The sequence below is a fragment of the Hippoglossus stenolepis genome, chromosome 19 (assembly GCF_022539355.2).
Source record: "Hippoglossus stenolepis isolate QCI-W04-F060 chromosome 19, HSTE1.2, whole genome shotgun sequence".
NCBI lineage: Eukaryota > Metazoa > Chordata > Actinopteri > Pleuronectiformes > Pleuronectidae > Hippoglossus > Hippoglossus stenolepis.
Window position 1 is genome coordinate 12,336,209 of NC_061501.1, and position 15,580 is coordinate 12,351,788.

The 15,580-nt window shown below is 40.4% G+C and overlaps 3 protein-coding genes across 5 annotated transcripts; all 3 read left to right on the forward strand.

The window, feature by feature from the left end:
- The first annotated feature begins 658 nt into the window (after positions 1-658).
- flt3 (fms related receptor tyrosine kinase 3) lies at positions 659-9,691 on the forward strand. Its single transcript, XM_035143129.2, has 23 exons — positions 659-739; positions 1,567-1,649; positions 2,137-2,185; positions 2,456-2,567; positions 2,660-2,778; positions 3,022-3,197; positions 3,384-3,522; positions 3,634-3,811; positions 4,194-4,294; positions 4,401-4,506; positions 4,629-4,828; positions 4,920-5,032; positions 5,178-5,310; positions 6,042-6,146; positions 6,235-6,345; positions 6,485-6,641; positions 6,776-6,888; positions 6,988-7,103; positions 7,435-7,557; positions 7,636-7,747; positions 7,851-7,950; positions 8,596-8,701; positions 8,868-9,691. Exons 1-23 carry the CDS (start codon positions 730-732, stop codon positions 9,081-9,083), a joined length of 2,778 nt encoding a protein of 925 aa, XP_034999020.2. The 5' UTR covers positions 659-729; the 3' UTR covers positions 9,084-9,691.
- A 1,058-nt stretch (positions 9,692-10,749) lies between these two features.
- On the forward strand, positions 10,750-12,702 carry urad (ureidoimidazoline (2-oxo-4-hydroxy-4-carboxy-5-) decarboxylase). 3 transcript variants are annotated; one of them, XM_035141899.2, is made up of 3 exons: positions 10,750-10,888; positions 11,565-11,841; positions 12,006-12,702. In XM_035141899.2, exons 2-3 carry the CDS (start codon positions 11,667-11,669, stop codon positions 12,353-12,355), a joined length of 525 nt encoding a protein of 174 aa, XP_034997790.1. In that variant the 5' UTR covers positions 10,750-10,888; positions 11,565-11,666; the 3' UTR covers positions 12,356-12,702. The 3 variants fall into 3 exon arrangements, with proteins under 3 accessions (XP_034997790.1, XP_034997788.1, XP_034997789.1); XM_035141897.2 differs by having other exon boundaries at positions 11,569-11,841; XM_035141898.2 differs by having other exon boundaries at positions 11,576-11,841.
- A 2,218-nt stretch (positions 12,703-14,920) lies between these two features.
- Positions 14,921-15,521, forward strand: LOC118098276 (2-oxo-4-hydroxy-4-carboxy-5-ureidoimidazoline decarboxylase-like). The gene has a single exon (XM_047337837.1). It carries the CDS (start codon positions 15,032-15,034, stop codon positions 15,443-15,445), a length of 414 nt encoding a protein of 137 aa, XP_047193793.1. The 5' UTR covers positions 14,921-15,031; the 3' UTR covers positions 15,446-15,521.
- The last annotated feature ends 59 nt before the right edge of the window (positions 15,522-15,580 follow it).

Consider the following 15,580-nt stretch of genomic DNA (forward strand, 5'->3'; position numbering starts at 1 on the left):
GATAATTCAAGCGGCTCCTGGAGCTCAGGGAGGTCAGGTCTGCAGAGCAAAGTTTGCAGGATTCAAATGATGAACTTAGGTTCCAGCTCACATATTGTAGGCTGTGTCAGTTGCACAGGGTTATAACTACATTACAAATAAAATCCAGACGCATGAGGACAGAACATCAGAATAATAAAGTAGAAACTCGACAGTTTATTAAGACTTAAAATGATCAGCTTAAAATATTTCAATGAGTTACTTCAGTTTTGTAATATGATATAATATAATATATTATATTTTTACATGCTGAGTATTCTCTATAAATAAAACCCCTGCAAACCTCTCAGCCACAGTATTGATTCCTACTCAGTGAGATTTCTCCCTCACAACTTCACAGAATAATTACTTTTACCTTATAGTAGAATAACATTTGCTTACTCTGCAAACTTATGGAGTGTTTTATTTATTGTTTTCTCATGGCTGAAAAAAAGTGCCATGCATTATAACGCCCCGTTTACAGTTGTGTCAAATATAATGTATAAATATATAATATATGTAAAGCTATTACACGGTCCTCTGCAGGTCCACTTTGACAAATTTACAGGATTAGAGGCGCAACTGAACTCTGCTGGTGACGTCACCAGTTCCTCTGTTTAAAAGGTGTTTGAACTCAACTGGTTCTTCAAAGTGTGAGTCAGAGATGAGGATGTGAGCAGAGCATCCGTGTGGAGGCAGACCAACACAAACATGACTGCAGGTGAGTGGGTCTCAGTAATAATCAGTTTTCAAAGTTCATTTCATATAGGTTTTATAGTTTTATATAAAGGGTATATTATATTGTATTTATTTATTTATCTTTTATGTATATTGACAATTTATATTTTATGTAAGTATTTATATGTTAACTTATATATAACATATAACACACACACTCATATACAGTATATATATATATATATGTGTTGATATATATGTGTTTATATACACACATTTCCACACATGTTTTCCGTTTTTTAAACTTCGTATGTGATGTGTATTTTTCTGTTCAATGTATATAGATATTTTATATTTAATGTATTTATGTATATGTGTGTATATATGTGTATATGTATAAACACATATGTATATACATATATGTATGTATAGCAAAACACAAATATATGTTATATATATGTAATGTCCCGTTTTTTAACTTCTGATTTATGAAAATCACCCTGAGCTGCAATCTATGCTATGAAAAGTGCTATATAAAAAAGTTTTGGTATATATATATATATATATATATATATATATATATATATATATATATATATATATATATAGTTTGTTAATCAATAAGTTGAAGTACTGAAAAGTAAAATGCAATTAATCAATTAATTTATAACAGTGTTAGGTTCTAAAACTTTATTCCATGAGACCTGTTTTCAATTTGCATTTATATATATATCTTTAAAATGCCCTTTTCAAATATGTAAAGCTATTTACATACATTTCTTATATAAACATTTCTATTTTATATAAATAATATGTAAATAAGAGTTTATAGATTAAATAAAGTTAACCTGAAATGTTCTGTCTTTCAAGCAGTTCTCCTGCTCTGTGTTGTTGGGGTTCTCGGCTCAGACGTCCTGTCAGCACAGAGTCTCCCATGTGTCCCCAGTCATGAGGTAACAGCTGCCAGGATCCTCATGTTTAACTGTACTACCTTTATTAGTCACTTAATATTTTTTTTTTGTGGTATACTCTAATTGATTGTAATGGAATGAGAATGTGCATGATTACCATGTTCTAGAGGAGACAGCACTTCAGGTTTTACAAAGCAACCTTAAGATTTTAGGATTTAATTTGAGATGAATTAAGATGAGTTTATTTTTTGCTCTTGTATATAGTAACATGTTTGTATGAGTGTCACCAAGTGCCTCTGTCCTCCCACTAAAGAGACATACTCTGGAGATCTTTTAGAGAACATCATTCACTTAGCAACAGGAAAAATAAAAAGGTTGTAAAACATCAGTGAGGGAAACGGCACAAACCTGACTGATTCCGCTCTTGTTTCATTTCTGTTTATCAGAACAGAAATTAACAGTGGATAGTTTCATGCCCCCTCACAGGACTCTGCTTGAAGGGAGAGTTGAAATGAGTTCTGTGTTTCAGGTGGCTTGTCCGAACACATCTGGACCTGTCAGCAAAAACGTGTGCGCTGGTATGAAACTTTTAAACTTTTGGTTTTATTTGCATTTACCTTTTACATTAAGTGACAACCCAATGTGCCAACTGCTGCTCAGAAACATAATGCCGTGTTTAAGTTAGTAGCCTGTGAGCCTGGTCTGTTTAAATGCATTTCAATGAATATTTTGCTCATCATACAGTCTTTATGTCCTCCCTACAATGCACAGTTAACACGGCAACAACACAACTGCAGCAGATACATCAGTGGTTGTAAAACTAACATCTTGCTTGAAATGTTTTGCAGAGCGTCCAACAAAACCACAGCTGATGCTGCAGGATGTCAATCTCCGAATGACGTCCCCCTTTTTTACCTGCATCTCTGAGGGCTGCCCAAAGCCTACAGTCGAATGGTCTGGGTAAGATGTTAATCCAGAGTGTATCTACAACCATCTCATTATAGTAAGATTAGATTTTCTGAATAATCGTGTTTTGCCTTGTTTTTGAACAGAAACAAAGTTGGGACAAATGCAAACAGCAAAATATCAAGTGCTGAATACTCTGCTGAAGGAATGATGTGCTGTGCCACTAATGCAGAAGGACAAGAGTGCTCCCAACTTTATGACTATGGTAATTTAATATTTAAACAAATTAATTAAATGCACACTACAAAATATGATTTCATAATGAACAATTGCAGAATGAAGCTTATTTTCTCAGTTTTGGTCTTCAACCCCCTTAAAAAAATTGGACGAAAAGTGGTTTGCAGTTCAGGGATTATTTATAATTTAAGATATTGTATCAAACAAATCAAATAGATGATCAAATGTCAAATCTGTCGTGTGACTCAATCTCGTTTACTGTGTGTTTTAGATCTAGACCACGAGCAAATGGAAAATGAGGTTTCTAATGTGACAGTGAGTCCCGGTCAGTCTTTACTCCTTCGCTCTCGGATACAAACGTATAACCTTCCATCACCTGTGTGGGAGAAAGGTGGAAAACAACTAAACGCCAAAACGTTAGCATGCTCTGCTACAGTCAAGAAGAAGGTGATGTGATATTCCACTAAGACAAATGAGATTTTCCTTAAATTAACATGTGAACAAATGTGAATTCCCTCCCTTTATGTTTGTTTTAAAACTAATCCATCATATTTTAATACTCCTTAGTCCGAGACACAAATCGGAAGTGACTGTAATGACCTTCACGCTTCATTTTGTATGTTTTGTTTGCAGAGCTGCATCAAAAATGACTCCCATTCTAACAGTAAGATGGCCTACCTGTTCATCGAGTCAGTCAGTGTGGAGGACGGTGGAATGTACACCTGCAGGAGTCCGGAACACAAAACTAAGTCTGTCTATATTCACGTCCAGGGTTAGTAGACTGTCCCAAATAAATAATTCTCAATGCTTCCACTTCTCTCTGATATTTAGTCTCATGTTTACCACCCGTCTCTGTCCTGATTTTTATTCTGTGTCGCCTCAGCTGAAGGTTTCCTCTCTGTCAAGTTGAATGAGAGTAAGATCGTTCCAGCGCTGAACACGTCCAGCTCCTGTTTGCAAGCCAACGTTTCCTACCACCCTGTGCTCCAGAGGTGCTCCTGGGAGGCTCCTGATAAAACCATCACGAAATGCCGCAGAGACAAATGGGTGACGAAACACAGGTGAAGTGATGTCCAAATATGTTGTTATGTCAACTTGAAACAAATGTACACAAGAGGTCTTATCATGAGCAACAGTAATCGGCTGGCAGACTTGATATGAGGTACAGAATTGAAGAAGCACAAATCTTTTCTATAAAGTGTGTGACTTGTGGGGCGGCTGTGGCCCGGGAGGAAGAGAGGGTTGTCCACGTACCAGAAGGTCATTGGTTTTATCCCCAGCTCCTCCAGGTCGTGTGTCCTTGGGCCAGATACTTAACCCAATCGTATATAAATGATGTGTGCTAGAGAACGCAGCGTGTACACTGCATGAATGGGTGTTTGAATGGTGAATATGACTATGAATACAGTCTATTTACCATGTGCTACAACACTGTTTTGTCAGGAGTGTGCAGCTCTGCGGTTCACTCAAACCTGGAGATTACAAGTTACACTTGGAGGCCGGAGAACAAAAAGAAACAAAGACCATATCAGTGTGTGTTGTCGGTAGGAGACATTTATTGTGCACATCTAATTATTATTTTTATTATTATTTCAATATCTTTTATTTTAAATGGCACAAAATGTATAAATCCACAATTTTTTGTTTCAGATGCACCGAAGTTCAGTTTCGGCTTCAGCAAAATGAATGATACCGTCATCCTGGAGGCTGTGAGTCTTGTCCCGGCAAATTATTCCTGGATGTTTTGTCACGGCAGGTATGATCACTGTCACTGTTGTAGCCCTAAAGTTCTCATTAAGTCTCGAAAAAGTGATTTAGTTTTGGTTAAATAAATGAAACGCGCACAGACACACTCTGATTCAGACTGCTTCCTTTCAGCTGTGAAGCAGATTCTTCCTGGTTAAAGATCCCCGACACCTCTCAAACAGACTCTGACGTCTCCTGTAACAAAACAACCAAGACCTCACTGAGAAGAGACCTAGCGACTGGACAATATTTAAGGTTCTGCCTCACAAACTCAGTCGGCTCCTGGTGTACGAACACGATAGACTACCCACCTTCATACAAGGCCTCCACAGGTAGATCTAGTTCACATATCAGAATACGTTGTTCATTTACCTTCTTTTTTTTTTATGACACTGATGTCATTAGAAACTTCTGTGTTTTTAGGTGACCGACGTACAGAGAACGACAACATGCTGCTGCTGAAAGTCGGCAGTTTCCTTCTGCTTCTGGCTCTGGCAGTAGTCAGTGTGGTGCTCTTGTACTTTGTGAAAAAGAAGGTATATATTAATAATAATAATAATAGCTTGAATTTATAGTGTCAGTGCGGACGAAAAGAGGAGAGAAAAGAAAGTGCATGTTACACATTGATACTCACAGAAACACATGATGACATAAGTACAACCCCCTCCGTGCTTCTCATAGAAACCCCAGTATCAGCCCCAGCTGCAGATGATCCAGATGGTGGGACCCAGCGACAATGATTACATCTACATCAACTTCAAGGACTTTGACTACGACCAGAAATGGGAGTTTCCCAGGGAGAATCTGGAGCTGGGTATGAATTACACCAGACATGAAGCACCTCAGATCCTCAATTAAAAGTACCAAACCAACAATGTGAAAATACTCACATTACTAGTAAGAGCCCTGTATTTAAAATCATACTCAAATAAAAGTACAGATGTATTATTATCTAAATTAACAAGTATTAAAACTAAAGGCAGGACTTTTGCAAAGAGACAAACTGTTAACACTGATGCATGTTACCTCCAGCAAGGAGGGTATGTTTTTGTTTGTTTGTTTGTTTGCCTGTTAGTTGCAGGATTATGAAAAAACTACTGGACAGATTTCCACGAAACTTGGTGGACGGAACTCATACAATTTTGGTGCAGATCCAGTCAGTTGGCTTAACTTAACTTTCTTAATATTGGGAGATAGAGCATTTTAAACCTTTCCACTTATTTCCCAGGAAATAATTCATGGATCTTGACGAAAAGAGTATATAGACATATATAGAGGACTGATATCTATGAGTGTGTGTAATTCGATGCATCTTAATTGAATTTAAGTGCTCTTATATTTTACAGTGCTTTCTATTCTTTAAAGCCCATCCTATGTTTTTCTAAATGTATAAACTTAATGTGAAAAGTACATAGTAGATAGTAGTATAAATTTAAAAAAAGCAAATCAAAATACCTCAAAGCTGCACTTATATATACTTCTAAGAATGAATCTAATCTAATAAAAATGAAAATCATACACAGTGTGTTTCTGTGTCATGTGCAGGTGGCGAACTGGGCTCTGGGGCTTTTGGAATGGTGGTCCAAGCTACAGCCTATGGCATCAACAAGCCTGGGGTGTCCCAGCAGGTGGCTGTCAAGATGCTGAAAGGTCAGCGTTTCACACACTTACTCCATGGGGGAAATGTTGAATGTTATGGAGGTCATGTCAGTGGCTGATGTGATGTCTGACTCTGCAGAGAAGCACCAGACGGTGGAGAAGGAGGCGCTGATGTCAGAGCTGAAGATGCTGACTCACATCGGTCACCACGGCAACATTGTTAACCTGCTTGGGGCGTGCACAGATTTAGGTAAAAATGACCACTGATACCTAGAACCATACACAACAAATTGTATCACAATATCACATGATCTAAGAGGGAATTTGGCTTACAGTATCTGTGTATTATTGCTAATAATAATTATTATTGTTTGTGTTTCCCTATGTAGGACCCATATACCTGATTTTCCAGTACTGCTGTTATGGAGACCTGCTGAACTACCTGAAGAGCAACAGCGAGCGTTACAACAAGTCTGTGACCGACGCCTTCAACAAGGACCGTTTCAGCAACTTGTACAACAACCTGCAGGCCCGCAAAAGCTCCAGGTGGGAACATGATAGAGTTTAGTGAAGACGTCAGCACAAGAGAGATCGAACATAGAGTTTCTATGTAGGTGCAGATCTGCTGGAAGTCTAGTTTGATGTTATAGCATCTCACATCTGAATTTTTATTTTCACAGTGAGCTGCAAACAGCAGTGGACACTTATGTGCCCATGTATCATGCTGCCACCAGGGGGCAGGAGGACATCGCCCTCCTCGCCCTCAGCTCAGGTGACATGGATGTTTACGAAGGTCAGAAAACGCCTCATGAGAGGAGAGCATGCATGTTTTTTTGCACCTGGTCTGATCTGTGTTGATCGTAAATCATCTCTTTCCCATGTGCGAACCCAGAGATGTATTTAAACAACGATGATCAGACCGAGGAGCGGCAAGCCCTGACTTTTGATGACCTGCTGAGCTTCGCCGTCCAAGTGGCCAAGGGCATGGATTTCCTCTCCTCCAAGAATGTAAGAGACAAACGTGCCACACCTGTCAACACTACGCTCCCCACAGACATTTTTAATGTTCTTTTAAGCAAAAATACCAACTGCCAAGTTTCTGCTATATAATAATTATAATTACTTCTTTTATTTCTTGAAAATAAATGAGTAACCTGGGATTTTTAGCCTGTTAATCAAACAGAACTGGTGGTTTTAAGACATCAACTTGGGATTCGAGAAAATTCTATTTTCAAATAGATTTTTACATTTTAGACCCAACTAGTAGCCCCACTAGTCCTTGTATGTGTTATGTGTGGTGTGAGTGAATATACTGACACCCGGTCCTGTCTATCTGCAGTGTATCCACCGAGACCTGGCAGCTCGCAACGTGTTAGTGACAAAAGGCCGACTGGTGAAGATCGGTGACTTTGGTTTGGCCCGGGACATCGACAACGACTGCAACTACGTCGTGAGAGGAAACGTATGTGAAACAGCGACATCATCATCTATCACTTCTTGCACACGATGTGACAAGTGACATGGCTTTGTCGTCCCTCAGGTGCGTTTACCAGTGAAGTGGATGGCACCAGAGAGCATCTTTCATGGGATGTACACCATGAAGAGTGACGTCTGGGCCTACGGCATCTTGCTCTGGGAGATCTTCTCCCTCGGTAGCTTTCACAGACAAATACTCTCCGCGAGCTGCATGTTTAAAACCGCTCCCGCTGCAATACGAAACATGACGTCTCTCTCTCTTTTACTTGATGGTTTCAGGTGTCACTCCTTATCCCGGGATGAAGGTGGATCACACGTTCTATTCGATGATTGAGAGAGGATTCAAGATGGAGTGTCCGTACTACGCCAATGAGTCTGTGTGGGTGTCCGCAGTACTTGACACTATACAATACAGAACTGATATTTCAATCATTTGCACAAAAATGAAAGGGTAAAAAACAAAAGGTTTATTAAGTATACTGGATGCTGGTGGAGGTTTTTATAACATAGATTGTACCTGCAATGAACTTCTTTTTTTTAGATATTTGTACTTTACTTTAGTATTAGTATTTTATATTTTCTACTTTACTACATTTCAAAGGGATTGTTTTTTCAGTGCAGTGAGAATATTCCAGCCTGTTTTCAATGCAAATCACTGTTTGTTAAAATTAAATTTTTTTAGTTGTAATACAGCAATGCAACCTTCTTCAAGATCAGTTCTTTTGATGGCTTGAATGAGAAACTGATTATATTGATTTAATTTAAGGAAAACATATTAATACATGAGTGAGAATTATCAGATAATATCCAGTAAATATAGTATAATGTAGTCATTTTCAATTACTTTTGATACTTAAAACACAATCTGGTGAGAATACCTCTGGATTTCTGAATGCAAAGGTTTTAATTGGAATGGAATATTTTATTTACTTTTGTATATCTGTACCGAAATCCAGCAAACCTCTAGATATTATGGATAACTTAACATCTTTATGACTTTGTAATCTTTCCATTTATCTTGCAGGTATGGGATGATGTGTAAGTGTTGGGCCCTGGAACCCTGTGACCGCCCTTCTTTCTCCAAACTGGTGTCGTTTGTGTGTGATCAGCTGACGGACAGAGAGGAGAAGGTGGGTCTGCAGAGCAAGGTCAAAGTATTTTGTGCAGGATCCACTAACAACAGATATTTAGAAATAATCTACCTGAAGCAGAGTTTAAGCTGTTTCCATTCACCAATGAACAGTGAATGTTACTCCAAGTTATTTCTCTTCCTAACCAACCTCCTTCCTCACTCAGCTCTACCACAACATCCTCGACCAGACGTCCAGCGACTACCAGAATGCAGCGGCCGTATTGGACATTTCTGCGTTGGCAAGGCAGGAGGAGAACAAGACGCAGTCAAGGAATGACTACTGTCAAACCCAAGCAGCCCAAGACAGCAAAGCAGAAATGTCCGACTCCGACAACGTGGCAGCTGAGGAGAAACCTCTGAAGCCATCTGATTCAGAGTGATCGCCTCTAACTGAATGGAATGTATTTCAAAAAAAGTTTATACAATGTTCTTCCTCTCATTATAAACCCAAGAGTTACAGCAGAAAGCGCTTGATTTTGTATTTTAATGAAATATAGTAGAATCATACATGTTCTCAAATAAACTGAGCATAAACTTTCATTGTGCATTGCATTAAAATGTCAGCAAATTATTATGAGAACAAGTTCTGAATGTAAATACAGTATTTGTTTTATTCTATAGTGTTTTATTGTGCAGCTAAAACTGAAAGAAAGTTTTCAGAAAAAGATCCTAAATATTTTATGGACAAAAATGGAGACATGTAAGCTATGACTTCACAGGTTTATGGAGTGACTGATCAACTTTTGCTATTAAATTGTATTATATATTATATCCATGGCAACAACCCCTTGTCTTGATATATTGTAAGATATTGTAATGGAATTGCTGTGCTCTTATTCTTGTATCAGCAGCTACATGCAGTTTAAATACCATTTTGTACACATTTATATTTTTAAAATCAAGCTTTCTGGTCTTTTTTGTTACAAAGTTTAAGCCTCACACCTGCAATAAAATGTACTTTGCATAATAAATAAGAAAAAAGGAAAAATGATTGCAAAGCATGTTTGTCCTTCCCGAATGATTTGACTATTTACTGTTAAAACTAAGTCGTTTGATTGAACATTAGGAGTGAACCGTCAACTTATTGTCAGCCCTCTCATATTTCATTCTTTTATCCACTCAGTCATCTTGCGACCTCTGGTGGGGTTAGGGAGCTACTGTAATCTAATATATATGAAGATGGACGACATTGACTGATCCTCAAAGTCTCTCTGTCGACACCTGGTGGCTGGCTGCAGTACAGGTTGTATAACATTCCCTGCCGGTGCAAGGTCGACGTCACAGCTCATCACTTGTGTTCAGTGTTGCCAGATGAATGATCATTTTGCCCTCTGTACGATGTACAATCAATAATGACAAAAAGTCCCATAATGTACGATAATTCTGTCATTTTGCTACACTTTGTATGAGGAGTAGTATTCAGTCTTAGCTACCATCATTGCTCTTGGCTATCTCAATGTACTTCATTTCCCGACAAGCCCTGAATATGACATCACTTGCCCTCACGTTCTGAAGTGGCATCTTGCCCTTTGTGGTTTAGGGTCACATTCTCCCGCCGCTCAAGTTCACCCCTGCGTGTTTACTCACTTTAAAGTGTTTGTGGCTAAAAAGAAAGGTGAACATTTTGAGGAAGAGGAGGGCAGAGTCTGTGTTGGATGAACCTAAACCTTGCCACCAAAAGTACAGGCATGAAGGTCAAAGCGACCCCAATTTTACTGGGTGGCTAAAACCTCTCACAGGCTCTGACACAATATCGCCATGAGGGCTTCAGACCAACTTGTGGATAAGGATATCTTTAAAGTCTCAAACAACGTTACAAGGGACTGGCCCATCAGCGCCTGGGTCACTGATGGAGGAGGTGGAGCTGGAACCTTCTCACTAAGGTAAACCCAGTTATTTAATTCTTTACACTAACTGATGGCCTTTCCAGTCGTGTGGTCACGTTTATAAGCTGTTATAAACAGGCGGCATAAAAAAAAAGTATCTTGTTACGACGATATCTTTTCTCAAAATACAATAATTTTGAATTCCGAATTTCCCATGAGGCAACGCTGCTTCCGTTCCGCTCGAACCTCGTGCGCATGCGTTCAGCTCATGTCACCTGGAGGGAAGTGAACAAGTTTGACAGGTCCGTTCTGCAATAGTGTTAAATATCCCTGTTTGATCAGGGTGCGTCGGTGACTAAGTAAGTTATCATCTTACCATCTTATCAACTTACACCTGATGTGACGTTTCATTGCACTGTGACGCTGGTTGTTAACATCATACTTAGTTGAGAAGCTCGTGTGGTAGTTAGCAGGCTGTTAGCTTAGCCCCGGAGTAGGTGTGTGACCCAGATCATGTGCTCCACCTCAGTTCTGTCAGTGGCTGTTTGTTCAGCGACATGTTTCTGTGCAGCCTTAATCTGTCACCTCGCTGAGAGGAGAAGCTTCATTCCTCTGACGGTCCACCCCGGTCACCTGCGGATTGTCAAAGCCTGCCATGTTACTATATCACCTGCATGCACTGCCCCCTTGCGGTCAATTCGTGGCGTAACGTTTAATCCCTGTGGCTGCTGTGTTAAATTACTGGTTTCCTATGTGAGGTAATTATTCTTAGTGTGTGTTGCAGATATCACTAAAAAAAACACACAAACAAATCTACCACTAACCTCTGCCAGGTTTGCAGCCCCTCCAGAAAATCTGGCCACCCACACTGTCGCTTACATAGGTCATAAATCGCATTCACTGTTTTTTTCCATTCCTCTGTCATTTGATAGCATTATGTCCAGTGTTAATTTTTTTTGGCCCTTGCGTTTGAGCTCTATAGCAAACTCCTCCCCTCAACATCACATGAAATGACAAATAAATGATTAACCTAAGCCAGGCGTCAGGGGCCTGGTTCTGTGTCCACCAGTGTATTGACCTCGGTGGAGTTCAAAGACTGTCTGTGCAACCATCGAGGACCCACACACCCACGTGGACATGGACATCGACACAGTGAACGCTCTGTCTTATGAGGATTTTGGGAATATATTTGGTAACGTGGTGGAGAAATGTCCCATCATAGCCGCTGCAGTGTGGTCCAGTCGTCCCTTTGCGAGCTTGTCTGCTTTGGAAGCTGTGTTCAGTGAATTCATCGATGCTCTGCCAGAGTCAGGTGAGACACACACCTACAGTTTGGTAATATTTTGTCATGATTGTGTTTGGTGGCTCTTTTGAGGGACATTCGTGGATACAAATGGATTCTATTCTGTGCGTAATGGCACAGATAGAAATTATATGAACAATCCAGAGCAATAATTAGTCACCATGTGTGTCCAGGTAAAGAGGGCATCCTCAGGTGTCACCCTGACCTCGCGGGCAGGGACCTCCAGAGGGGCACCCTGACAAAAGAGTCGCTTGAGGAGCAGGCAGGAGCCGGGCTGGACGCGCTGGAGTCCGGGGAGGCCTCGCGCATGGCCCGGCTCAACGAGCAGTACAAAGAGCGGTTCAGGTTCCCGTTCGTCATCTGCGCCCGGATGAACGACAAGAAGAACATTTTACGGCAGCTGTCCGAGCGCTGTCAGCACGAGTGCACGGTGGAGAGGGCGCATGGCATCGAGGAGGTGAAGAAGATCTGCCACCTGCGTCTCCAAGGCCTCGTGTGCCATGACGCACCAAACAAGCTATGACCCTGATTCACTGCGGAATCTCTCCTGCTCCAGTCATTACTATCAAACATTTACATGGTGGTAATACTTGTTTTATTCCAAATGTATGTGAGGTATTCATCCATCACCCTGTGAACATTTTAGACAATAAAGGAGGTAGAGCGGGTAATCCACAAACCAGAGGGTTGGGGGTTGGACCCTGGTCACCCCTATTCTGCATACCGAAGTGTCCTTTGGCAAGATTTTGTTTGACTGTAAAATGGAGAAAGTGCTGCACATGATACTGTATGAATGTGTGCGTTAATGGCAAAACTGTACTGTAAAGGCTTTGAGTGGTCATCGTTACCATTAAACGTTCTCATAGCGTACGTGTTATCAAGGCATATTTACATTTATAAGTATACATGGAGTAAAAACAATACTCTAATTTAGAATTATCAGAATTATAAATCATAGTTTAAGAGCATTTACAGAAATCACGACTAAATGCAAAACCGAACGCATTTTCGTATTTAAGTATTTTAATCCACAAATCAATCTGAGCAAAAATGAGCAAATATTAAAGGTTCATATTGGTAGAAATAAAAAAACTCCAGGTCCTGAAAGCCTTAAAGCTCCACGGGCTAACTTCTCTTACAGATTTCATCCACCAGGTGTCACCATTGCTCATTGAGTTGGCTCTGGCAGCAGCTACACAGCAATATGTGCAGATATGAGTGTTCAACATCTCAAATCTTTCATTTATTGAAAAATAAAATATTGAAATGTCTTCGTCATAAAAAAAAACATGACTTGAGGAACTTGTGAGGTAAGAAATCCTGTTTGAAAGCCCAGGCTGACTAACATTGAATAGAATAAGATATAATAATATTAACACAGAGAGAAATAAAGGATTTGTTGTACAGATATAAATACATTTAAATGATGATGGCAACATGTTGACAGTGCCAGTCTATGAAGGGCCTGTCCTCTCTTTATCAGAAATCTGTCACAATTCCCCTAGAGGGCAGTCACGAGGTGATCTTCATTAAATGTAGTGAAAAGATCTAAATGGCAAAAACATTTTTGACAACAGCTTCTGTACAATAAGGTCTACATGTTATTACATTTTTTGTCAAATACAGTCTTGATGTTATCAGAATTGAAATTAAAAAAAATACTAATGTCCCTTGATTTTTCTTACAGAGAGGGTGATTTTGCAGATATCGCATTAGCCCGATGCTGATGCGTGCTGATTGGTCAGTTATCGATTAACGACTCATTGCGACAGGACACCTTTTACATTTGGCTGTCAAAAAAGAAAGTGGATCACCATCACCATCATAAAACTAGATGCCGAAAAGTGATGTGTGACTACATAAATACCAACAGAAAGGTATTTCACTACGACTGGAAACTAATCTTGTAGAATTAGATCTATAGATTTTAACACCAAACATATCGAAAACAAAGACTGACTTTTTTTTTCTTGGTACACATTTTGGGGTAACAGCTCCATATAGGCTTCCACTCATTCTGGCCCACCTCATGAGCGCCCCCTATACAACTGGAAGCTGTAAAAGTGGAAGTTCTCCCTATTTTAGAAATGATCTGCTGCTTCGTGACGTTATAGTCACACGACGATGATCTAATCCTCTCTTCTCCATAAATTTCTCAAATTACTGCCCCATGGGTCTCCTTCTTCGTGTAATCCCTGGCACAGACCACACCTCATATCCACGTGCCATTTCTGTCAACTTTCACACCCATGTATAAATATTCACGCCATGTGAATGCAGAAATTAGTCATAGACTCACCAGGCTTTAAATATGTTTATTTCTGCAGTGACGTCTCGACATGTGGGTCTGTGGGGGTAGACTTTTGGATCTGGGAACTACAGGGAAGTTTTGGGACTTTGGCATTGGCTCCAGTTTTCAGGGTCAAAGGTCGTCGCTTGGTGTCACCTGATCTCTTAACCTTGTTGGCAACCGTGTTCACTTCTCAAGCTTTATTTGCTCTCTAGTCGTTGTTTAAGTTGCTGATGACATTTTCTTGCGTACATTTCATGCATGTGTGTTTGATGCACACGAGAAAGTGGTGAATAGGAGAGATTTGCACTGGTATTATTTAGTTTGAGGAGCTGAAATTGGATTATTTGGAAAATAGTTATATGTGCTGCCATGACTCATGATATGGATCCGCAAATGGCATATATTGCGTCATGCGTACTTTACTGTTTGCACTTTGAGCACACTAGAGTTGCACTAGATTGCACTAGTGATCTAGCACAATTATGTGTATGCATATTGACGTTTGTGTGTTGTGCTGTTATGGTAAGTTGTGGTATAATTATTTTTCACCTAGAGCTGCAGCAGAACCGGTCCTGCTTGTTGCTAAGAGGATCATAAAGTCTGAAGACTGTACTGATGCTCCACACAGACATGGACATCAACACAGTGAACACTCTGTCTTATGAGGATTTTGTGAATATTTTTGGTAACGTGGTGGAGAAATGTCCCATCATAGCCGGTGCAGTGTGGTCCGGGCGTCCCTTTGTGAGCTTATCTGCTTTGGAGGCTGCGTTTAGTGATTTCATCGATGATCTGCCAGAGTCAGGTGACACACACAGCTACTCTTTAATAACTGCTTGTCTTTTTTTGTATTTCAATCCCAAAGAAAAGTTTGGTGGCACTTTTAAGGGGGTTTAGTGCATATAAATGACATGTACTCTGTGCGTAATGGCGCAGATAGACATTATAATAACAGACCTGAGTCATCACCTGTGTCCAGGTAAAGAGGGCCTCCTCAGGTGTATCAATGTCCTCGCGGGCATGGACCTCCAGAGGGGCACTCTGAGCAGGGAGTCGCGTGAGGAGCAGGCAGGAGCCGGGCTGGACGCGCTGGTGTCCGGGGAGGCCTCGCGCATGGCCCGGCTCAACGAGCAGTACAAAGAGCGGTTCGGGTTCCCGTTCGTCATCTGCGCCCGGATGAGCGACAAGACGAACATTTTACGGCAGCTGTCCGAGCGCTGTCAGCACGAGCGCACGGTGGAGAGGGAGCGCGGCATCGAGGAGGTGAAGAAGATCGGCCGCCTGCGTCTCCAAGGCCTCGTGCGCCATGACGCACCATGACCCTACACATGCTTTTTGTTTTACTCCAAATGTATGTGTGCCATTCATCCATTCAATAAAGGATGTGGATCACTGATTCTAGTTTGACACTTTATTCTTCCTGACAGTCATATTATGTATATTAACATTCTTAAG